Genomic DNA, 26283 nt, shown 5'->3' on the forward strand with positions numbered 1-26283 from the left:
AGTCAGATGTTTACCTGGTTATGTTCAGGATACCAAGCACATTTTGGGCAGTCTCCATGATTTTGAGTGGTGTGAGGAGTACAGTTGGATTGCTATTGATGTTAAATAGTTTTATTCCTGTATCCCTCACGTTCTTGCTTTGGAGGCTGAGGTTTTCCACATGACCAGGTACTCTTGTTTCTCTGTGGATCTCCGCAACTTCATTGGGCTTGCCACGGACTTTCTGCTCAAACATAACTATTTTCTTTTTAATTCAAAGTTTTACTTGCAGCGATGTGGAGCTTTCATGGTAGCTAAGCAAATTTATATATGGGCTGGTGGGAGTAGCTCTATTTCTTTAGTGATGCTAATCATTTCTCTGATCATATAGTATGGTATGGCAGATATATAGACGGCCTGCTGGTCAACTGGAAGGGTACTCCCGATGAGGTTTCTGAATTTGTAGTTTTCCTTAACAACAATACCCTTAATTTCTCCTTCACATATCAGTGGGATCCCTGGACAATCTGTTATCTAGATGTAGTTTTAAGTGGAGATCTTGTTACAGGTCTTCTTCACTTTAAAACATACCGCAAACCCTGTAGTTGTAATTCAACCCTTAGGGCCAACAGTTGCCACCCCTCTCATACGATCAAGGCGGTGCCCGTGGGAGAGTTTACCAGGGCTAACAGAAATTACTCTTCCATGGACAGTTTAGCTGCCGAATGTAGGGTTGTGGCTTCTCGCCTCAAAGAACGTGGGTATCCAGGATGGATGATTTCTAGGGGGCGCAATATAGCACTTCAAAAGACAAGGGACTACCTCTTACCCCCGACTTCTAGGACATGTGGTGATTGTTCTGGTTGTGATTTTGTTTTTGTTACTACCTATTGTGAAGAGTTTGGCCGTATTATTTCCATTGGGGCCTGAGCCCATTGATGCAGTTGTATCCACTTCTGTCCGCTTTTCAGCTTCTCTAACATTGATGTGTAACTGAAAAGCAGACACAACTGCATCAGTGGGCTCAGGCCTTTGTCAAACCTCTTTTACCAGTGTTACAGTTGGATCCCCAGATAATCAGTATTATTAAAGAGACTCTGTAATATAAAAAACGTCCCCTGGGGGTACTTACCTCGGGAGGGGGAAGCCTCAGGGTCCCAATGAGCTGTAGCTGCAGGCAATACAGCTCTGGCTGCCCCGAAGCCTCCCGCAATCCTCCCCTGACAAGCCTTGATTTATTTACTTCTCCGGGATCCAGCGCAGACGCAGTAGCGGCTGTTCCTTCGGGTAAGGCGGAAATAGCCTTACCCGATTGTATCCTCTCTACTGCGCAGGCGCAAAAGAACTTGCGCCTGCGTAGTAGAGCAGATCGATCGGGTTCGGCTATTTCCGCCTTACCCAAACGAAAATCCGCTAGTACGCCTGCGCTAGATCCCAGAGAGGTAAATATTTACATTGCCGCACTTCAGGGGACCCAGGCAGGCTAACGGAGGAGGACGGGGGAAGCCTCCTTAGGATCCGGCGACTTCCCCCTCCTGAGGTAAGTATCCCTAGAGGGATTTTTTTTTAATTACAGGATTTCTTTAAAGAGGATCTGTAATGTCAAAAGATCCCCTGGGGGGTACTCACCTCGGGTGGGGGAAGCCTCCGGATCCTAATGAGGCTTCCCACGCCGTCCTCTGTCCCACACGGGGGTCTCGCTGCAGCCCTCCGTGAAAGATGACATCAATATTTACCTTCCTGGCTCCTGCGCAAGCGCTCTGACGGCTGTCGGCTCCGAACTACACGGAAATACCCGATCGCCGTCGGGTCTGCTCTACTGCACAGGCGCAAGTTTCTGGCGCCTGCGCAGTAGAGCGGACCCGACTGAGATCGGTTATTTCCGTGTAGTTCGGAGCCGAAAGCAGCCACAGCGCCCCCGCTGGAACCAGCAAAGGTAAATATTGAACTGACAGTCGGGTCTGTCGCCGGCTGTTCGGAGGGCTGCAGCGAGACCCCTGTGGGACAGAGGACGGCGTGGGAAGCCTCATTAGGATCCGGAGGCTTCCCCCACCCGAGGTGAGTTCCCCCTCAGGGGATTTTTTTCATGTTACAGAATTTCTTTAAGACGGGAATTAGATTTGCCAGCAGGTGAGCACTAGGAGGTATTCTCTCTTCTAGTCTCTTCTCTTTCAGAGAAAAAGTGTTGGCTCAAGATGTCTGGGTCACATAGATGTGGTATGCTAGCCTGCAACTACTGTTCTGTTCATTCTATCTGTAAAACGGTCACTTCATTTTCTAATGGTAAAATTTTTACATTAAAAAATATGTAACCTGTCATACAAAGTTTGTCGTATACATAGTGTCGTGTTTGACATGTCGTGTACAGTATGCCAGGTGTACCACTTGTCATCTTAGAGAACGTATATCTGATCATTACGGGGGGCGGGCTGGTTGGCCACACAGGTTTCTAACATGGCAAAGCATTTTCATTTTTTTCACTCTGGGGACATGTTATCTCTTTCTCTTCAAGCTATAGAATGCATCATTAAGCCCATTGTGGGGGGGGGGGGGGGGGGGGGGGATTTGTATAAAACATTATTTGTTTACATACTTATTGTCTTGTACATGAGATGGTTGGTATCTGGCATGGCTGGTAACTCCTTGGAGATATATATATATATATATATATATATATATATATATATATATATATATATATATATATATATATATATATATATATATATATATAGTATAGTACATGTTTTGTAACATCTTATGCATGAGTACACATATATATTTTTCCTTGTCATATGTATGTATGTCCCTGTTGTTTTTAACATGGACTGAACGCTGACCTCCAGTTGGTACCGCCCTTAATTGCAAGGTGTGTACCTCTACAATTGTGGGATGGAGGTGTGGTTTTATGTATTTCAGTGTCACCTTTTTGAGTCTGTATCCATGCTATGATTAAGGACTACTGCATGTCCGAAACATGTCAGCTATACATGTAATCCAGTTTTACGCTGTCTTGCTAAAATCGATTGGATCAATGTGCGGAACTTAACTTCTTCTTGCTGCATATGGGGTGTAGAGTCGCCTAGTACCTGCACTGATCCTTGATTGAGAGGGTAGAGCGGATTTCACCTTAAACTGCTCAAATCCTCCTGCACATGGGAGGGGAACAACAACACAGCCTTCACCACTCAGCAGCAATAGCCATATAGTGGTGGATGGTACACTATATAGGGTATCTAACTTCAATCCTCCTTCACATCTCTGCACATGGTGGGGGTGACCACACAGCCTTCACTGCTCAGCAGCCATAGCCATATAGTGGTGGATGGTACACTCTGCGGGGGGTGGCGACACTTCTATATAGGGTATCTAACGTCAATCCTCCCGCACATCTCTGCACACGGTGGGGGGTGACCATACAGCCATCACCACTCAGCTGTGATAGCCATATAGCAGTGGATGGTACACTCAGCAAGGGTTGGGGGTGCACAATCTACACATGACTCCCATATAAGCCGACCCCAACCCCCCACCTTTTGGGACATTTGTTTTTTTTTTTGGGGGGGGGGGGCAAAAATTTGGCTTATATGCGCGTATATACAGTAACTGCTTTTTCCAACTGCCAGAACTCTCTGTAACCAACAGATCACCTGGCAGAACTAAAAATGTTACCACCAGTGATATACCAGCATTTCAGAATGTAAATTATAGAGAGGAAAGATATTACAATGGGAAAACACTGACTAATTTATAAATGTATGTTGTAAAAAAATAAGCACTTTTATTCATTACGTTACTTTATGCTATATTCTGTAAAGTTACTCTTTTGGGTATTTTTAAAATCCTTAGAAAAGTAATGATGAGAAAACTCTTCAGCAAAGTAGTAATTTGTCTTTATAGTTTTACTATAACTTATTAGGCACCAGAAGGGGAATCTCAACCTATGGCAAACGTGGATGTCGTGGTGTCAACGCAAAATATAAAAGTGTTAACTGCAGATACACAGGTTAGATATTATGTATTTTTAAGCATTGATTACTATTAAATTGATTCAAAGTAAATGGTTTACATATTCATTTGCTTTGCTAATTTATGCATAATTTATTATTGTATCTTAGGAAATATTGATGGACCACCCACTGCAGACCATTTCCTATACAGCTGATATTGGTGGGATTGTAGTTATTATGGCACATAGAAAGTTGCTATCAAGCTCGGACCAGCCTTCTTTTTACAGGCCACATAAGATGCTGTGTCATATCTTTCAGTCGGTTGATGTAAGTGATTGTTGATGTTAGTTATTGTTGGGGTAATTTTACACAGGTGATTAAAGCAGACCTAAACTCAGAATGTCCTCTCTGCTCTAAAAGATACACAACCGCATAATAACCTTTAAACAAAAAAAAAAAACATTTCTTTGCTACACCTGATACAAATCCTGAAATAAATCTGCATTGTTTCCACTTCCTGATTCATGAAAGCAGACATATTGTTAACATCCTGTGCTTTCAAATTAACGTATCTGCCTTATCTGCCGTGGCAGTCATGTTACACAGGGGAGAGATCAAATTATAACTTGTGATTAGACACAAATGAGGGGGAATTAAACAGGCTAATCTCTCTTAGTACATACAGGGTGTATTTCTCTGTTTTCCTTATGTCTTGTGCAAGATTTCAGGTCCATTTTAAAAACTGCCCATCTGTTTTCAAACTGCAGCTGCTTTAATGCAGCTTCATCGGCAGTAGCTTATAGCAACCATTGAATGATGTTAAAAAACACTGTTGCAATTTATACGGTATTTCAATTTAAAGTAAGGAGCGCTAGCTAAACAGACTACTTGCAAACCCATTATTACAGGGAGCAGTACTGTGACATTATGTCAATGCTCACAGAAACTAGAACCCCAGACTTCTTGACAAGAAAGTATACATTTATTAACAACGGTATGAAAAACACTTCAATCCCCATTAAAAACAGACACACAGTGGTGACATAACTTTCCCTGCAAACCCAGCTGGCTGTGCTACTGACCTCCCACACACTCACCACACTCACACCAATCAATTGGCTAATATCGCACAACTGTCCTTTGTGTCCACTATATGACTTTATGGACACAGAATTGTAGAGCCTAGGAATGGTGCTTGTAGTTGCGCATAGGTGTACAGACACCGTTCCAACAGTAGCCTTTTATGATATGCAGATATAGACTTAGCTGTGCAATAAGATTAGTACACTATGATCTGCATATCATATAATGCTATAATGTTGTGTATCGTATAGTTGGTGAGTGTGTGGGAGGTCAGTAGCACAGTTAACTGTGTTTGCATGGCAAATCATGGCACTGCTGTTCGTCTGTGTTTTTAAAGGGATTGGGGTGTTTTTGATACCGTTGTCAATAAATTAATACTTGCTTGTGAAGAAGTCTGTGATTATAGTTTTTGTGAGCAATGTTACTGCAGCATATCTTAACTACAAAGCAGCTGAATAGATAACACTTTGTTTACGGTTTGAAAATGCCAGTGTTCAATTGTGCAGTGCTCTTCAAAAAGGGGTGCAACAAACCCTATATGCCCTACTGTTGAATTAAACAGACAGAAGTAGTAAAAAGATGTGTTCACACCTACTGTTTTGGGGGAGAGAGGAACATGTAATACTGCACTTTGAAATCTGTTCTTAAAATTGCTTTTCTCCACTTGAAGGTTTATTTGAATTTAGTTGAGCTTGCAGGTTTAGTAATTTATGAGTTATAAGAAATAAAGAAAATTTCTATTTACTAAGAATACAGACACAGTTATGTGTTATCCTTTCTTTTCACACTAACAAATTATAAAACAGTTTGATTTAACTAAAACTTAGCTATCATTTCATAGTTTTCGATAGTACACACTATCGTAAAGTGTGTACATTAATAAGGGCTGAGACACACTGCAGAGTGCTTTTCTGTTTCAAAATTTTTATTGAAGGTTTTCATTAAAAGAAGTGTACAACACCAGTAAGGGATCAACGTTCACCCAGAACTGGACCACATGACAATGAGAACATGAAAAAGAAATGCATAACATTTACACAAGGCTAATGTTGTCATGAGGAACAATTTCAACAGTAGAGTGGATACGCCTAAGGCGTAACCGTAAAATAACTAGGGAGACTCGACCCAGGGTGGCCGGAATCCCCACAGAGTGTGAGTCCGATAATCCCCTACCCATTGTCCGCTTGACCCTTTTTCACTTCCCCCCCCCCCCCCTGGGTCCCACCCCCTTTAGCTCCCCTCCCCAAACCCAATCCCGTCCCCTCCACCATAATAGGGTGGAGAAGCGGGCAAAGACAGAGAAGAAGAAGAAAAGAAAGAAAGAAAAGAGGAAAGTTAAGAGAAGAAGAAGAATAGAGTGGACCTAGACGGGAGATCAAATACCCCCACCCCTGGAGTTAGGAGACCATCGTTCACTCAGATAATACTAACCTCTCCCTATTATGACCAAGTAATCTTTCCATGGTTGCCAAATCTTCTCAACCTTGGGTAGCTTGTCAAGGAGAATACCTGCTAGCTTTTCCTGAATCATAAAATTAGTTAGTCTGTTTTTAACTTCCTCAAAGGGAACGAATTGCTGCTTCCAGGCTCTGGCAATTGTTTGTTTAGCGCCAACAAAGATAAAATGCACCAAAGCCCTTTGATGCTTGGAGAGGGAGTCCATGCGGAAATGTAGTAGGGCAGACCAAGGGTCTTTCTGCAAGGAGGTATGAAAGACTGCTTGTATTAGTTTATAGACCTTGGCCCAAAAGTGGGTTATCATGGGACATCTCCAAAAGGTATGTAGCAAATCACCTTTGACAGTACAACCTCGAAAACAATTGCCAGAATTCCCTAAATGAGCCAGTCTAGCTGGCACCCAGTACCATCTCATTAGAACCTTTAAGGAGCATTCAATAAGGTTGATGTTTATAGATATATGGTTAATAGTGTCCCAAGACATCCTCCAATCCTCTATAGGTTTAGTACCCCGTAGATCTTGTTCCCATTTCTTGGCATATGTATGAACAAAACCATCTGGGGGGCTATTTAAGGCAGAATAAAAGGTGCTAATTAAGCTGCGGCCTCCTGGATTCTGTATGCACGCTCTTTCAAACAGGAGAGATGAATATCCTGATCCTGATGATTTACTAGTAAGGAATTAATCCAGTGCTTCAGCTGGAGATATCTAAAATATTCAGAATTCGGAATCTGATATCGTTCTTGGAGATCCGACCAAGAAATAATCTTAGAGTTTTTAATTAAATCTCGGACCAGGAGCATATTTTTGGAGGACCATCAGCGGAACGCAGCCGGGCTTTCATAGGCCGGGGCAAAAAGCGGATTTTCCAATATGGGAAATAGTGGAAGAGTGGGGGATAGGAGGCCTTGAGAGTACTTGAAGGAATCCCAAACAGAAAGCAAATGTTTAAAGACTTTACCCAAAGTAGAGGGTCTAGACCAGCGGTGGCGAACTTATGGCACGCGTGCCGGGCCCGGCAAGCGTAGCCTAATCTGCTGGCATGCCACCGCTGCTTATGAACTGGCCGCAGCGTCTACTAGACGCCGCCGCACCAGTTCATATCCCGCAGCCCCGCAGTCTCCCGGGAGGCAGAGCAGGGCTACGGCAAGATGGCTGCCGAAGCCCTGCTCTGGAGACTATTTGTGTCTCCAGTACAGGGCTTCGGGCGCCATCTTCCCGTAGCCCTGCACTCTGCCTGTCAGCGGCAGCGCGGGAGACTGCAGGAGGAACGTCCGGGGGAGATGCGCGCCAGAGCCCAGCCGAGAGAGAAGACTTCTGTCAGGTGAGTACATTACTTTTTTTTTTCAGGTAAAATGCGGCCCACTGTGTTATTTTCTGGTAAAATGTTTTGTCACATTGTGTTTATGTCCTGTGACATGCTGCCCACTGTTTGTGTTTTCTGGTGAAATGTGGCCCACTGCGTTTTTCTGGTGAAATGTGGCCCGCTGCGTTTGTTTTCTGGTGAAATGCTGCCTGCTGCGTTTGTTTTCTGGTGAAATGTGGCCCACTGCGTTTTTTTTCTGGTGAAATGCTGCCTGCTGCGTTTGTTTTCTGGTGAAATGCTGCCTGCTGCGTTTGTTTTCTGGTGAAATGCTGCCTGCTGCGTGCGTTTGCTGGTGAAATGCTGCCCGCTGCGTTTGTTTTCTGGTGAAATGTGGCCTGCTGCGTTTGTTTGCTGGTGAAATGCTACCCTCTGCGTTTGTTTGCTGGTGAAATGTGGCCCACTGCGTTTGTTTTCTGGTGAAATGTGGCCCACTGCGTTTGTTTTCTGGTGAAATGTGGCCCACTGCGTTTGTTTGCTGGTGAAATGTGGCCCACTGCGTTTATTTTCTGGTGCAATGTGGCCCACTGCGTTTGTTTTCTGGTGCAATGTGGCCCACATTGCATTATTTTCTGCTGAAATGTTGCACACATTGCGTTTATTTTCTGGTGTCTGGGGTAACTTGCTGCATTTATTATTAAGGGCTCATTCACACTACAGGACGTATGCACGAATGCGATTTCATGCATGCGCTGCCAACGCACAGTGATCACACGGAATGCACGTTGTGGTGCGCTAAAGCGTGGACGTTGGCAGCTGTACCCATCGGGGAAACGTATGCGTTGTGCGTTAAAATGTTCCCAGATGCGTTACAACGTAACGCATGGGAACGCACACCTGTAGTGTGAATGGTAACATGGAAGTCTATTGACTTTCATGTTACCATATGAATCTTCCATTATGTGCGTTGCGTCAAAACTGACAGTGCAGCAAATAGTGTGAATGAGCCCTTAATGGTCATAGTTGGCTATATTTGCTGCTTTGGGATTACGGCGGGTATAAATAGCATCATACAGTTTCTGCACACCCATGATGCAAATCCTCGTTTCACCACATCATGGCGGAAAACACTGCTTTCTTATGCCTCGCTGTTACATCATTGTTAGCTCCGCCCATACAATATCATGGCCACCCCCCCCCCCTCCCAGTGGCACTCGGAGATAAAAAAAAAGTCGATGTTAGGGCGCAGTTTGGGCACTCGGCCTCTGAAAGGTTAGCCATCACTGGTCTAGACCTAGGAGGAAGCCATATAGGGCATTGAATTGATTGCGGAGCAGCAGCAACAATTTCAAAAAGAGACCAAAATGGCATTCTTGTACCTTTATAAAGGCCCACTAGGGGAGTGATTTGAGCCGCTTGGAAATAATAATGTTAGGGAATCCCAGACCCCCTTGATTCTTATGCATAAAAAGAGTAGATTTAGCAATCCTGGGCCTAGAAGCCCCCCAAATGAAATTCATCAGTTTAGTTTGTAAAAGCCTTAAGAAATGCGGGGGAACCCTAACTGGAAGAAGTCAAAATAAGTAAAGGATTTTAGGTAAAATAGTCATTTTTACGGAGTGGATCCTCCCAAGCCAGGACAACTGTAAGGGGGACCATCGGGTTATTAAAGTGGTAATTTTCTTAGAGAGATGGTAGTAATTCGCTTGAAAAAGGGAATCCTAGTTTGGAGTGAGGTGTATCCCTAGGTACTCTAAATGTGCTGTAGCTATCTTGAATGGGCAATCTTTTATTGAGGACGACCAGGGGCTACTATCCATTGATATATTCATGAGAACAGATTTATGAGGATTAATGGTCAGACCAGAAAGCTGCGAAAATTTTTTAAATATTGTCATTAAGGGCCCTTTTCCACCAGCGCGTTTGCGCTGGCTGAATCGCAAAACCGCAAACCGCTAGCGATTTTACAATCGCTACGGTTTGCTTTTTAACATAGGAAACGCGGTAGATCATTTCCACTACCGCGATTCGCTTTTGTCGGGAACGCGAACGCGCGGCGGAGCGATAATTGCCGCGATTTTGCTATGCAGTGCATAGCATAGCAAAATCGCGGCCGCAAACGTCGGGGGAATCGCCGGTTTTGCGATTCAGCAATCGCTAGCGTTCATGCAGGTGGAAAAGAGCCCTAAGTGTGAAATTGAAGATTGGGGATCTGTGACAAATAACAACATGTCGTCAGCAAAGAGATTAATCTTGTGCTGAATACCCGGCAATTCCAAACCTTTTACCTCCGCTGCATCTCTGATTACCTGTGCCAATGGTTCTAAGGCGAGGATGAACAAGATGGGGGAAAGGGGACAACCTTGCCTTGTCCCCCTTTCGATATGGAAAGTATCTGAGGAATAGCTAGCATATTGTACTTTGGCTAGAGGCGAGGAGTAGAGAGCTTGTATCCATTTAATGAATGGAGAGCCAAATCCCCAGCGTTGCAATGCAAATTGTAAATAGTCCCACGAAAGGGTGTCAAAGGCCTTGTATATATCAAGGCTAAGGCATACTCCTGGGATCCATCTGGCTTTCAAACATTCAAAAACTTGGATGGCATGAAAAACTGCATCAGTGGCCTGTCTGCCAGGGACAAAGCCCACTTGATCCCTATGTATCAAATTCTCGAGGAAAGTGTTCAACCTAGTGGCCAATATTTTGCTCAATAGTTTCACATCGACATTTAAGAGAGATGTAGGCCGAAAATTAGTAACATCAATTGGGTCGGAGTCTGATTTGGGCAACGTGGCAATATCTGCTAAAAGAGAGGTTGAGGAAGGGATATTACCTTCTCTATACTCATTAAAGGTCTGTCTCAGTAGTGGGGCTACTGTGGACGCAAATTTTTTATAAAATAAGGGTGAGAACCCATCTAGGCCAGGGGTCTTGGATGTTTTTAAAGATTTTATTGCTATTAGGACCTCTTCAGTACTAATGTCAGAGAATAAATTTTCAATTGCATCTGGAGGTGGGCAGGGAAGTTGTATAGGGGCAAAAAAGGCTTCCAGGCTGGAGGGATCTGGACGGCTGTCAGTTTTATATAAGTTTTTGAGGAATTCTTGAAAAAGAGAAACTATTTTATGGGGGTCAGCTGTAGGCAAGTGAGAGGGGCTACGAACCCGTAGGGTTGGGGGTTTATAACTACAATTCTTCAGTTTGTTTGCTAGGAGCGTATGTGGTTTGTTGGCCCAGCGATAATATTTGTTTTTCTGCCACCTGAGCTGTTTTTCAACCCTTTCACTAAGCAAAGAATCTAACTTTGTGCGAAGATTGTCTCTAGCTAACTTTAGTGGCGCCGTTGGAGCCGCTTTCCAATTAAGTTCAGTCTCCTCTAGCTGTGTCGTCAGATCGGAAATGGCTTGAGTTTTTAATTTTTTCATATGTGTGGCAACGCTAATAATGCCCCCCCTGACTGTAACTTTTAGAGCCTCCCATATGATGGTTGCTGAGCTCACTGAGCCTTCATTATGGTCTAGGTAATCAGAGATGCAGTTTTGGATTTTAGATAGACAATCTGGGTGAGACAATAAGGAGTCATTAAGTCTCCATTTAAACGAGCGACCTCTAGGGATCAATGAAGAGAGTTGTATTTGTACAGGGTCATGGTCTGACCATGGGACTGTAAGAATTTTAGCTGATTGAATGTTCATAATAAATGATGAGTGTATAAAAAAGTGGTCAATTCTGCAAAAGCTTCCTTGTGGGTTCGAATAGAAGGTGAAATCTCTTGCACTAGGATTCAACTTGCGCCAAGCATCTATTAGGTCTCGGTTGGAGAAAAGCTGCCTGACTGTTTGTGAGGTGGAGGAGGAAAAGTGCTGGGAAGCTGTTGAAGAATTAGGACCTACTGCCCTGTCTAAATCCGTATTTAAAACCACATTAGTGTCACCACACAAAATAAGAATACCCTCAGCATGATGGTCAATAACCTGGAGAAGGTGTGATAAAAACCAGTCTTGAAACCTATTAGGAGCATAATATGACACTATTGTGACTTTACTGTCAAACAATGTACCCTTTAACAGAACGTATCTCCCTGCAGGATTAAGTAAGGAAAAATCACAGATAAAAGGAAGGTTACGCCTAAAGGCAATAGTAACCCCTCTCACCTTGTCCGGGGCACAAGAATGCTAAGCCAGGGGGAAGTGCCAACTAAGGTAAGCTGGGTGACTATCCCTGGAGAATCTAGTCTCCTGGAGGCATACAATGTCTGCATGGCATGCTTTATAATAATGAAAGGCTTTGCCTCTTTTTTGGGGAGAATTAAACCCCTGGACATTATGTGTTATTATTTTTAGAGGGAGACTAGCCATGATTGTTTTTTATAACAAGAATAATAAAAAAATAGGGATAATGGTATTGAGTGCCAGCACTTCCCCGAGCGAAGCCAGTGCGGGGGTAAAGTCTCACGTCGTTGGTCCAGAGAAGAGCGGAGAAAAATAGAAAAGAAAAGGAGGGGGCGGAGCTGAGCATGGCCGCGTGAGGACGTGAGGAAGAAGAGCTCCTGGCTATATGTAGCTTTCTAACGATCTACGCACCCGATGACCTGCGCTTTCTCTACCTAATGTGGTATGGCAAATCGCCCCCGTGGCAAGGCACCTCGCAGCAAGACCTCCAGACGAGCTAGACAGTCATTAGACGACTTCTTCTCCCAAAGAGCCACCCGAAGCACGACTTCCAAAATGGCCGACACCCCGGCCTCGGGTTCCTCTCCTGTAAGCTCTGCGGGCTCCCCTGGTTCCTCGGGGAAGGCTCGTGCAATGGAGGAGCTTTGGGCTTACTTGAGGGATAAGCCCACAAAAGCTGATATGCAGCAACAGACTGAGCGGATAGTTAGCTCTACAAAAGAGGAAATAGCCGGGCTGAGAGCGGACAAAATTGATACGTGGGATGGAAGGTCTCGCTTACCAAGAAAGGTTAGATAAACTGGGTTTATTTAGTCTAGAGAAAAGACGCCTTAGAGGAGATCTAATTAACATGTATAAATACATTAGAGGGCAATATAATAGCTTGGCGGATGAGCTTTTTGTCCCTAGGCCTTCTCAAAGGACTAGAGGACATGAGCTGCGCATGGAGGAAAAACGTTTTAGCCATTTATTTAGGAAAGGGTTCTTTACAGTAAGAGTGGTTAAGATGTGGAATGCATTGCCACAGGAAGTCGTTATGGCAAACTCTATACCTGCATTTAAAGGGGGCTTAGATGCTTTCCTTGCGTTAAAAGACATCCATGGCTACAATTACTAGGTTATGCCTAATGATGTTGATCCAGGGATTTTATCTGATTGCCATCTGGAGTCAGGAAGGAATTTTTCCCATTTGGGGCTAATTGGACCATGCCTGGTGGGGGTTTTTTCGCCTTCCTCTGGATCAACAGGGGTATGTGGGGGACGGGCTGGAGTTGTACTTTGTACTGGTTGAACTCGATGGACGTATGTCTTTTTTCAACCAAAATAACTATGTAACATAACTTCTGCGACACAGCTCTCAAAGCTGAAATTGCGGCCCTTAAAGAGAGCAGAAATAAGATGGAGCTCCGGCAGAGCCAGTCGCGCTCTCAGATAGAGGACTTACAAAATAGAAGCAGGAGAAACAATATAAGGGTGCGCGGCCTCCCTGAGGCCACCAGGGCCGACGATCTCCCGGCAACTCTCCAAGCCATTTTCAATGGTCTGCTTGACCGCCCAGAAGACACCACAATTAAGCTGGACAGAGCCCACCGCGCCCTGCGTGCGATGCCTAAGGGAGCTGACCCCCCGAGGGACGTTATCTGCATAGTCCATGATTTCCCTCTGAAGGACGCAATTATGGCAGCAGCAGGGCAGCAGGGACATATGATTTTGATGGCGCCACCATATCTTTCTACCAAGACCTAGCACCATCTACCCTGGCGCAGAGACGGGCGCTGAAACCTATCCTTCAAGCCCTGCACCAGGCTGGAGCGGAATACAAGTGGGGCTTCCCATTCCAACTTTTTGTAACCCTGGGCTCCCGATCAGCCACCCTCAAGCACCCCAGAGACCTCACCGACTTCTTCAACACTCTTGGAATTGCTGCAGTCTCTGTGCCGGAGTGGGACCCAGACTCCCTGGAGTTCGCCCGTCCCCAACGTGAGCGGAGATCGAGAGGCTCCCCCTCCAGAGATGCTTGATGGAAGTATCGTTACTACCCTTCTTGAAGTGACATTTACCTGTTGATATGCCAAACCCGATATGTGCCCCCCCCCCCCCTTACCCCCTAGCTTAGCTGCAAGTTGCCCCCCCCGGTCACGCTTATGCTGGAACTAAGGGCCCCTCTGACGCTGATACCTAAAGGGACTATTGTTAGCTATCGGACTGACTCCCTGGGCTAACTGTTTGAACATTTTTTCTCTTCTGTACAACCCACCATAAGCCCAGGTTGATCTGTCCCATAAACGCACTTCCACAGCAGTCCCTTGTTCCACTTCTATGGGTCCCTTGGTATTCAGCGACAACTTGTGGATCATTACGTCCCTAACCGACCCCATTGGGTTGCGAACTTGATATGTGGGAATGTACATGTGATGGGGGTACATGAGCTGTGGGGAGGGAAATGTGGGACGGGGGTTGTGAGGGTTGGCAATTTCATGGGCCTTGCTGTGAGTTAAGATGTTACACTGCAGATTTGTCGCTGCTGTAAAACTTTGTTCTGTGCTAAAATACCACTGGGAGAGAGAACGTGTTGAATTTCTGTTATATTCTTTATTATAGTGTGGACCTTATGGGCTGGGAGCTCAAGGTGGTTATGGGTACATGCTCTGTTTCGTTCTCCTTTCCCTTCTAGGCCAGTGGCTTAGACATACTCCCCTCTCTTCAAAGTTGAAGAGGGGGGCTGGCCTAACTGGAGTGATGCAACCCGGGAGATTTTCTCTGCGAGAGTTGCAACAATGGAGAAATTCTTCTCCCTTCATCTCTCTCTTGTTTACTTTTCTCTTGCTCTATCTTATTTCTTTCTTTTCTTTCCTCCCCACTCTTCTGGAGACTGGTGTTGTGGGCTGGGCATGGAGACTAGATGAGCATGTTGTCCGCCCTGGAGCGGATGGCATCACTTAATGTGAAAACACTCAACATCAGGGGGCTAAATAAACCCGAGAAGAGGTCCTCGCTTTTGGCTGAAATGAGGAGATCTAACATACATGTGGTGTTCCTAAAGGAAACCCACCTTAAGGGGACAGTTCATCCTCGGCTAGACAATGAGTACTTCCCCCTAGCCTTCTACAGTAACGCCACAGACTTAACCAGCTGAGCGGTCTGGACGAGCTCAGCTCGTCCAACACCGCCAGCGGCTGCCGCTCAGGCCCTGCTGGGCCGATTTTAACGAAATAAAAAGCAGCACACGCAGCCGGCACTTTGCCAGCCGCGTGTGCTGCCTGATCGCCGCCGCTCTGCGGCGATTCGCCGTGAGCAGCGGCGAAAGAGGGCCCCCCTAGCCGCCTGAGCCCAGCGTAGCCGGAACAAAAAGTTCCGGCCAGCGCTAAGGGCTGGATCGGAGGCGGCTGACGTCAGGACGTCGGCTGACGTCGATGACGTCACTCCGCTCGTCGCTATGGCGACGATATAAGCAAAACAAGGAAGGCCGCTCATTGCGGCCTTCCTTGTTTATTCTGGGCGCCGGAGGCGATCGGAAGATCGCCTCCGGAGCGCCCTCTAGTGGGCTTTCATGCAGCCAACTTTCAGTTGGCTGCATGAAATAGTTTTTTTTTTATTTAAAAAAAACCCTCCCGCAGCCACCCTGGCGATTTAATCAGAACGCCAGGGTGGTTAAAAACAAAAGGGGTGGCAATTTTGTTTTCAAAGGGGGTGTGCCTGTCCCAAATCCAACAAAGTTCTGACACTGAAGGTCGTTACCTCCTAGTCAAGGGCCTGATCAATAACCAAATGTTCACTTTTGGCACTTATTACACTCCCAACATGGGGCAGCACACCTTCTTGGAAAAATTTCTGAACGAATTAGATGCCTTCGCGGAGGGGAGTTTAATCCTGAGTGGAGATATAAACCTAGCACTCGAACCATCATTAGACACCTCAACCGGTAGATCCGCTATCCCGCACAGAATACTCCTAAAATGTAAACTAGCCCTGAGAAATAGACAGCTTGTGGATATATGGCGGATTCGGGACCCGACGGGCAGAGAATATACATTTTATTCTGCGCTCCATGGAACCTACTCCCGCATAGATTACATCTTTGTATCACACAACTTAATTTCGCGTGTGTCAAAGGCGGAGGTGGTCCCAGGAGTACTGTCAGATCACTCCGCGGTTTCAGTATCACTTGAGATATTAGAGGGTAGACGGAGCCCATACACCTGGCGGCTCAATACATCCCTCTTAAAGGATAAAACAATAGAGGGAAGAGTGAAGAGGGCTTTAACAAATTATTTTGAAACTAATGAAGTTGGGGGGGGTCTCTCCAGTGTCTGTGTGGGCGGCCCACAAATGTGTTATTCGTGGAATACTGATTAAAGAGGGTAGCAGAATTAAGCGTGAAAGGACAGAAGCAATCGAACGCTCACTTGGGAAGGTACACAGATTGCAACTCTTACATCAGAGCTCGCTTCTGGATACGGACTTAGCTGCACTCACTGCCGAACGGGAAAAACTTAAAGCGCTACTGTTCTTTAAAGCACGTTACGCAGCTTCTAGATGCCAGAGCCATTACTATGAATTTGGCAATAAGTGTGGGCGCCTTTTGGCGCGTGCACTCCGTATCCAGCAGGCGACGAATTATATACCACATATTAACGATAATAGTTCAAGGAAGCACCATAAATCCCAATCAATAGCGCGAATATTTAAACGCTTCTATGAAAAATTGTATGACATCCATGGTCGCGCCCATGGACGAGCAGATCCCTCCCTACCCCAGCGTATACGGGAATACATCCGCAAATCGGGGATGCCCACTATCCCAGAGACGGAGTTGGAGGAACTGGGGGAGCCCATTTCCTTGACTGAGCTACAGCTGGCCTTCTCACAGATCCCGTCGGGAAAGGCCCCAGGACCTGACGGTTATGCATTGGAATACTATAAATTGTTCCTACCCATGCTACAATCCCCTCTACTAAAAGCATTGAACTCCTTAACTGATCAGGAGACCCCCACAACATTTCCAGACGATATGTTGTCTTCACACATAACAGTAATCCACAAAACTGGCAAAGACCCCTCTTCCTGTGCAAATTATAGGCCCATCTCATTGCTGAATATCGATCTTAAAGTATATGCCAAGGTCCTAGCGAATCGTCTGTCCTCCTTTATATCCCAATTGGTGCACTATGACCAGGTGGGATTTATCCCAACGAGAGAAGCTAGGGATAATACCCAGAGGACTCTGTCGGCAATTCATTGGGCACGATCGAGGGCCTCGCCAATGATGCTACTGTCTACAGATGCAGAGAAGGCCTTCGATCGTGTCCGGTGGGAGTTCATTGAGGGAACTCTGGGTCATATTGGACTCCCACAGAGTATGATTACACACATTATGGCTCTATATAAGGTTCCATCTGCGAGGATAAAGGTTAATGGGGAACTATCAGAACCTCTACGTATCTATAATGGAACGCGGCAGGGGTGCCCCCTTTTCCCTTTCATTTTTGCCCTCTCCCGAGTCCCTAGAGCCACTACTCTGTACCATTCGGGCTAATACTGACATCACAGGCCTTCAGCTCCCCACCTCCCAGCATAAGGTGGCAGCTTATGCTGACGACCTCCTCTTTTTTATCACCAACCCCCACATCGCTGTCCCCAACTTAATTCAGGAATTTTCCTTATACGGCGACCTGGCCAACCTCAAGATCAATTATGAAAAATGTGAAGCATTAAACGTAGGTCTTAGCCCCTTTCAACAATCACAATTAGAAAATAATTTCGCTTTTAAATGGGCCCCTAAGGCTATCACATATTTAGGCACCAAAATTTCAAATAATCCCTCCGAACTCTTCTCCCTTAATTACACCCCTCTACTAAACAAAATCAAATTGGATCTTAAGAGATGGGATGTGGCCAAATTCACATGGTTTGGCAGAGCAAACATCATTAAGATGAATGTGCTACCCCGGCTTCTCTACATCTTTCAGACACTGCCGATTCAGACTCCTGATTCCTTTTTTAAGGAAATCAGGTTGTGCTTTAGAAAGTTTATCTGGCGGGGTAAACCACCTAGGCTCAAACATGTGTTGATTATACAACCAAAAAGCATGGGTGGCATGGCAGTACCGGATATGGAACTCCTATTACGCTGCTGCGGTCCTACTGCGCATAGTTGACTGGCACCGGCATGGTTCATTCAAGCGGTGGGTCGAGATGGAGAGAGACATAGCTGGATCGCAACTACATTTACCATGGACAGGTAAAACCGCCCCCACCCTGAGAGCTTCTTGCCCACTAATAAATGACACGGTGAGACTCTTCCATAGGCTCAACGGCTCTCTCCATCTCTCCCCATGGCCTTCTCCTATGATTCCTCTGTTGGACAACCCAGGGTTTCCCCTGGGCACATCCAGTAAAGCATACGGACATTGGAGGGAGCTCCCCCGGCTGCGGGCATACCACCTGCTAGACAATGGTGAGTGGGTAGATTATCTCAAGCTTACGCACTCGTCTACACGCCCCAGCACTCGACCACTGGTCTTTTCTCCAATTTAAGCATTACCTCCTTGGCCTAGCCCCCAGAAGATCTTTCGCTCGGAACCTCACCCAGTTTGAAAAACTCTGCAACGGCGAGGGCTTTGTGACTGGGGGGATATCACAGCTGTATTCCTTGCTTGTTACCAAGCCAAGTTTATCAAATGCCCTGAGGTTGAGATGGGAACGGGCACTGAGTAAAACTTTCTCTGATGACCAGTGGCGTAAAGTACTCATCCTTTTGCAGAAATCATCTATCTCAGCTAAACTACAGGAATCTGGCTACAAGCTACTGACACACTGGTACTATACGCCTGATAGGTTGCAAAGAATGTTTCCCTCCACAAGCCCCCAATGCTGGCGCTGTTTGACACATAGGGGCACTTTGGTCCATACCTTTTGGGAATGCTCGAAAGTGGTCCCGTTTTGGGATTCGGTGAAATCAATTATCTCAAAGGTCACGGGGGTGGACTCCTCTGATGATCCCTCATACTACCTATTGCATAATACTCCAAGACGACTTGGTAAATATAAAAAAATCTCTCTCTAAACATATGATAAATGCGGCTAGATTGATCATCGCCCGCCATTGGAAGTCAACGCAGACTCCTCCAGTGACTGAGTGGATCAGAGAGATCCAACATATTAAGTTTATGGAAAACCTTACGCAAACAATGCACGAACGCGACGAGCAATTTAGTTGTACTTGGACACCCTGGCATGAGTATGAGGAATCTGACGAGTTTAAACGCTTAATGGCATAGACCCCCTCACCTGGGTTATGTAAGGATCCCCCCCCCCCCCTGATGAGAGTGTTGACTAGGTATAATAATACATAGCACCATGGAGGAGACTTCTGTCCCCTCCATGCATTGATGGTCCCCATGCCCACCCTCCCTCCTCTAAACACCGTTCTCTGGATTACTATTCTTTTTCTATCTCTCTCTACTCTTCCTTCTTTTCTAACTATGTTTCTCCCTCCTACTCTCTATACCCCCTCTGGGTATGGGCTATGTTGTGATGAATCTAGGGTGCCGACGGTGTCCCGGGCCTGCTATGGACGAAGGATGCCATATATACCAATAGGCTGTACCATCACAACCCAACAGGGTAGTGACCCAGGGAAATGATCCCACTGGGCCCTGGGTCCCCCCCTTTCATTTCTATTGTTAAGACCTACAGTCTGGCCATTAGCAAATTGGCTCAAGCTTTTATATACTCAATTCAATAGCCTGCCACGCTTATTTAATCTGATGCTAAAAATCTCTCCATGTCGCTGACATGGAAAATCGCATAGCTTTGGTAGCCCAGGGACACCGCTGGATCTCCCGTAATATTCTGTTTTCTTTGCAGGTACAGACGTCTTTTCACGGCACTGGACGGCCGTGTAAATTTTGCCATGTTTTGACCTTTACATAAGATGTCTGTATTGTAGTTTGAAGATTCTGTGAACAGCTGTTATTTCCTGTCATTCTTTAAAAAATGTATACAAAATAAAGAATCTATTAAAAAAAAAAAAAAAAAAAAAAAAAAGGAAAGGAGAGATGAAAAAGAAAAGAAAGAGGAAGAATAAGGATGATTGAGCCTCTATGCCCTCCACAGTCCAGAGGGAACAGTGGCAAATCTGCGTAACGTTTGGGCCATCAAACACGGTGGAGATACTCACCGAGCCCAGGCCATAGAGTAGGCGAATCCTAATGGTGGCGCCTACCCGGGGAGGAGGCCCTCACCGGCTGCATGGGTCAAAAAGTATAAAAACACTATAGTTCTAAAGGCATTTAGTCAATAGCATCCCCCCCCCCTCCCGAAATGACATAAAAATAAAAGCCATTTGTCCCTGTATATATGAGAAAAAAGGGATTTACATAACTTATTTACAAAAAAGAAAGGGCAAGCATTTCAGAACATATGCTGTCTGGGTGGAAGCCTCAGACCTAGTACCCCGGTAGTATTCTACGACCGATTAAAAGCCACCGGTCTAATAGAGTTAAGAATATAACATGTGGGAAGGTCTGAGGCCCTCAGTCAGAAATGTACCTCTCTCGTGGGTAACTAATGTCAGGTCATAAAACACACATTTTTACCGAATACAGTTAGTAGCTAAAATTGCCATATAGACCTTGTCAAGTAATCTATTGTTCATAAACTGGGAGTAAGATCACTAGCAAAATACAGTGGTGTGAAAAACTATTTGCCCCCTTCCTGATTTCCTATTCTTTTGCATGTTTGTCACACTTAAATGTTTCTGCTCATCAAAAACCGCTAACCATTAGTCAAAGATAACATAATTGAACACAAAATGCAGTTTTAAATGATGGTTTTTAATATTTAGTGAGAAAAAAAACTCAAAACCTACATGGCCCTGTGTGAAAAAGAAATTGCCCCCTGAAGCTAATAACTGGTTGGGCCACCCTTAGCAGCAATAACTGCAATCAAGCGTTTGCGATAACTTGCAACGAGTCTTTTACAGCGCTCTGGAGGAATTTTGGCCCCCTCATCTTTGCAGAATTGTTGTAATTCAGCTTCATTTGAGGGTTTTCTAGCATGAACCGCCTTTTTAAGGTCACGCCACAACATCTCAATAGGATTCAGGTCAGGACTTTGACTAGGCCACTCCAAAGTCTTCATTTTATTTTTCTTCAGCCATTTATTTGCTGGTGTGTTTTGGGTCACTGTCCTGCTGCAGCACCCAAGATCGCTTCAGCTTGAGTTGACGAACAGATGGCCGGACATTCTCCTTCAGGATTTTTTGGTAGACAGTAGAATTCATGGTTCCATCTATCACAGCAAGCCTTCCAGGTCCTAAAGCAGCACCCGGGGTCATTGATTCAGGGTTTTTAACCCATGATATGTCTGATGTTCATCACTTTCCAGTAAGTGTTTTTAACCCTTGCGGGGTTCTCAATTAAAAAGTTTAATACACTACGGAGCGCTCCTCCTTCTTCCATTTTTTTTGTGCTACAGTTACACCCTTCAGCCGGGGTCGAGGAGCTGCCTGTGTCTGTATTAGGAGTAACCAGAAACTGTGTTTGTTTAGCGCAAGATTGCACATCGTTTTCTTTTGTGGCCTCTCGGATTAGTTTTCTCTGCGCTCTTGGGGTAATTTTGGTTGGCCAGCCACTCCTGGGAAGGTTCATCACTGTTCCATGTTTTTGCCATTTGTGGATAATTGCTCTCACTGTGGTTCGCTGGAGTCCCAAAGCTTTAGAAATGGCTTTATAACCTTTACCAGACTGATAGATCTCAATTACAGTACTTTTATTCTCATTTGTTCCTGAATTTCTTTGGATCTTGGCATGATGTCTAGCTTTTGAGGTGCTTTTGGTCTACTTCTCTGTGTCAGATAGCTCCTATTTAAGTGATTTCTTGATTGAAACAGGTATGGCAGTAATCGGGCCTGGGGGTGACTACAGAAATTGAACTCAGGTGTGATAAACCACAGTTAATTTATTTTTTAACAAGGGGGGCAATCACTTTTTCACACAGGGCCATGTAGGTTTTGAGTTTTTTTTCCTCACTAAATAGTAAAAACCATCATTTAAAACTGCATTTTGTGTTCAATGATGTTATCTTTGACTAATAGTTAACGGTTTTTGATGAGTAGAAACATTTAAGTGTGCCAAACATGCAAAAGAATAAGAAATCAGGAAGGGGGCAAATCGTTTTTCACACCACTGTACGTGGAAAACAACTTGCAAACTTAAGGCATAAAGAAAGCAAGGCTAGGACTTCTATTGAAAACAAGCCCAGCCAAAAAATGCAGGAAACTGGAGTATTTCAGCATAAAGTGACACAAAGTCAGGTCCCCACGCCTGGAACCTATACAGGGAAAAAGGATTCAGCCTGGGTCTGAAGATGTCGTAGGTGGAGGCTTATTGCCATGATCATAAGAGCGTCGAGGTTTAACTGTCTCCCAGAGCGGTTGCGATCTCTCTGAGCCCTGACTCCGAGAGGGTGATGATGCAGGAAGAGAAAGTTTGAGTTTCTCAAGTTTCTTTAAGGCGTCTTCTGGTGTAGACACAGTGTGGGTATTATTTCCATGAGTAAAAATCAACTTGAACGGGAAGCCCATTTATACTTAAGATTATGTACCTGTAGGATTTTGATGGCGGGTTTCATATTCCTACGGCGCTGAATGGTGGCATGGGCAAGATCTGCAAAGATTTGGTATTGGTGCCCCTGGAATTCCAACTTCTCCTTTGCTCTAGCAGCTTGAAAAAGTGTTTCCTTCGTTTTATAAAATGTGAATTTAATGACAATGTCTCTTGGAGAACCGTCTGGTCTCAAAGGCCCGAGGGCCGCGTGGATTCTGTAAAACTCAAGCCTTTCTATAGGAAGGGTATGATCGAGCTCCTGAAACAGGGCCGTAGCAGTAAAAGTGAGATCAGTGATACTTTCGGGAAGGCCGCAAATACGCAGGTTACCTCTACGGGAGCGGTTCTCAAAGTCCTCCATGCGAAGATGGGCCTCCCGGAGGTCAGTCTGCATCTCGCCCAGATCTTTCTCATGTTCGTCGATCACTATGTCTACGTTGTCCATACGCCTCTCTACCTCGTTGGTTCTGGTCCCCAGCTCTTTAATTTCTTTAGATAGGCCGGTAGCAAGTTTACTAGAACCCTCCGCCAATTCCTTCTGCAAGATGGCTTTAAATTTTTCTAGCAAGACCCGGTCACGGGTGTCATCTTCCCTGGCTCTCTCGGCTGTTTCCCCAGTTTTCTGTCTGCGGGCTTGGGCACCCCTCATACCTGAGTATCGCCTATCAGCGTCGGACTCGCTTTCTGCATGTTCCGAGTCCTCGTGTCTGGTACTCGGCGCCATCTTGGGCTTCGGGGTGCGCGCTGAAGAGGGTCTTTCAACGCCAGAGTTTTCACCCTGCTGCTTTCCTTTGCCGCCCATTTGAAGGCTGGAGTGATCAGGGGGGAGATGGGTGGGGGTCCGGTCCCGAAAGGTAGCGTCCTAGTGCCGTAATCAGCTCCGATGCAGCCGGGAAGAGCAGAGCTCGCTCAGAACGCGTCCATCTTGAGCGGCTGCAGGCCATGCCCCCATGCAGAGTGCTTTTCAATTCTTCAGCGCTGGGTTTGCGTTGGCATGCTCCCATTAACTTTTATTAAAATGACAGCAAAAAGATCACTGCGATTTTTCACGATTGTGGCAATTTTACCATTATTTTAATGCAAGTCAGTGGGAACATGTTTTTAAAACCCCCAAATGCAGCGCTAATGAATCGAAAAGCGCCCTGTAGTGTGTCTCAGCCCTTAGGGTGAAAGAACTCTTAATATAAAGCTATGTGTTGGAACTGCAAGGATCGGAGGTTGTCAGCAGCAGTAACACTCTCTTGCCCGTAAATCATTAGAGGTCTTATAAATGCAAGGATATTGCGCCACAGTCCACAATGTCTTAATTGTATACATTTTTCACCCGTTACTGGGATCGCTGCAGAAAGTTCAGTGGTCAATGGTTTAATTCAAGATTACTGCTGCGCTCTCCAGAACCTAAAACACACATATAAACTCCACATAGGGTAATAACGTTCAGTTTGTTTTCGTATGTGAATACACCACCTGAGTGCCTTTGTGCCTCGTGAAATACTAAGTGCCATTCTCATATATGGACCCTCGTCCCCTCTCTCTATATGCTCACCAGATATGAGCCACCTCAGCTCTCAGGTGGAACTTAAGCATTGCTCATAGACAGCTCACTTGTATTCTTGATTCTGCAACAAAAAACATCTCCACATAGGGTAATACTGTTCAGACTGCAACAAAACATGTGCAATAAAAACTGTGTTCTCTCGTGATCTCACACCGTGTTTGTGACAACCCCAAACACTACATGCCAAATGCTCACCAGATGTGGCCCACCTATATCTGCAGGTGGATCAAGCGTTTATGGTACCTCCAAATCAAGTCAACGACACTTGTCAAATTCTTAGCCTCTCTTGAGGTACCTTTTAATCCAGTAAAATCTCTCAATAAAACGCATAGAAATGCCACATAGCGTAAAACTGTTATGATCTGCCTCTGGGCGCAAATAGAATCACACCTACGCGTCCAGGTGTATTTTCAGCATATAACATAAAGTAGCATGCCAATGCTATTAGGTGAGTAATCCTCTACCCACCCACAGTGCCGCATAGCCGCCGGTATTCTGGAGGGTGACAGCGCAGGAGGAGGGGACCCAGGTGAGGGAGGGGGGTTCTGGCCCCCCTCCCCGCCGCTGTCCCCACTGCCCCTCCTTCTAGCGCTTTTTCCCTACCTTCCTGCTCTGCTGATGTAAGGGCCAGAGGGGCTTGGCGACACCCCTTGCCTGTCAATCACCCGGTGCGCCACGCCCCCTGCGCCCAATGATAGGAACGCCACTGGTGGTAAGTAGTAGTAGTAGTACGCCACTAACTATAAATCCCTAGTGTGCTACACAATAACTAAGTCGTGTGGCAGACAGTGAGTGACAATTAAAGTCGGTCAAGCACTGTCGGGCGGATGACAGTCACAGATCACAACGGATGCTGGCCTGTGAAGTAGCGATTACACAGTACAAAAGCTAATAAACTCACAGACTAACAGTAGAAATTAAGTAAACGAGTAGTAGTAGTAGTAGTGGTAGTAGTAGTAGTACGCAACTAACTATAAATCCCTAGTGTACTACATAATAACTAAGTCGTGTGGCAGACAGTGAGTGACAATTAAAGTCGGTCACACACGGTCAGACGCAATCAATCAATAGGGTCGGGCAGATGACAGTCACAGATCACAACGGATGCTGGCCTGTGAAGTAACTATTACACAGTACAGAAGCTAATAAACTCACAGACTAACAGTAGAAATTAAGTAAACGAGTAGTAGTAGTAGTAGTAGGTAGTAGTACGCAACTAACTATAACTCCCTAGTGTACTACACAATAACAGTGAGTGACAATTAAAGTCGGTCACACACGGTCGGACGCAATCAATCAATAGGGTCGGGCAGATTACTGTCACAGATCACAATGGATGCTGGCCTGTACAGTCAGTAACTAACTATTAACTAACACAGTAATGAAGCTAATAAGCTAACAGACTATAGCAGTACAAATTAACTAAACTAGTACTAGTACACAACTAACTATAATCCCTAACCTACCTAAGCTAGTAGTAGGCTAAGGCAACCTAGGCTAGCATGCCTAGCCTGCACACAGACTAACACTAGCCTAGTACAGTATACAGTATACACTAGCTGACTAAAAACAATCAAATTACTATCTAACTATAAATGAGTACAATATAAGTGTGTAGAATGTGTGCAGGATGCAAAACGCTGGGTTTAGCACAAGAAAAGCACTTGCTCTTAGACGCAGCAGCACTGGAGATGCTCTCAGTACCACAAGTCACTAAGCAAGGACGGGGCTCCGCAACATGGCCGCGGCCTTATATAGAGGAGGGGAGGGCCAGGCTCCCCTCCTCTGATTGGTTGCCAGGGCCTCGGCTGGAGGACTTCTGATTGGCCCAATGACGTCATCCCCGGATACTGAAGCCGAACCTCGTGATCACCGTGCCATCCGGCCGAATTCGAGTGCGCCTATTCGGGAACCTTTGGATTCGAATTCGGTATCAGCATTCGTGCTTCGGCTTCGACTCCGGCAACCCTGAAAATCTACCCGACTATTCGGGTATATTCGAATTCGAGAGTCCTGTTCTGCACTGTGGAAAATCTCAGAGGATGTGGTCGGAACCCAAAAGTGACAGCTGTCCTGGCCAGGAGGATAGTGAGAGAGGTGAAAAAGAATCCAAGGATCACCACCAAGGCCATCCTGGTGAATCTGAGTTCTGCTGGTGGTAATGTCTCA

General features: G+C 45.5%; 1 protein-coding gene across 6 annotated transcripts in view; it reads left to right on the forward strand.

The window, feature by feature from the left end:
• APBA3 (amyloid beta precursor protein binding family A member 3) overlaps nt 1–26283 on the forward strand; it is a 202396-nt gene that overhangs the window by 51094 nt on the left and 125019 nt on the right. For 5 of the 6 annotated variants that reach the window (XM_068233790.1, XM_068233786.1, XM_068233789.1 and 2 more), the window contains exons 4-5: nt 3899–3985; nt 4098–4256. The exons of the other annotated variant lie outside the window; for it this stretch is intronic. In XM_068233790.1, the coding sequence (XP_068089891.1) occupies nt 3899–3985; nt 4098–4256 (246 nt within the window). The remainder of the gene's footprint in view (nt 1–3898; nt 3986–4097; nt 4257–26283) is intronic. 6 annotated transcript variants of the gene reach the window in all.

Source organism: Hyperolius riggenbachi, chromosome 1 (assembly GCF_040937935.1).
Source record: "Hyperolius riggenbachi isolate aHypRig1 chromosome 1, aHypRig1.pri, whole genome shotgun sequence".
Taxonomy (NCBI): domain Eukaryota; kingdom Metazoa; phylum Chordata; class Amphibia; order Anura; family Hyperoliidae; genus Hyperolius; species Hyperolius riggenbachi.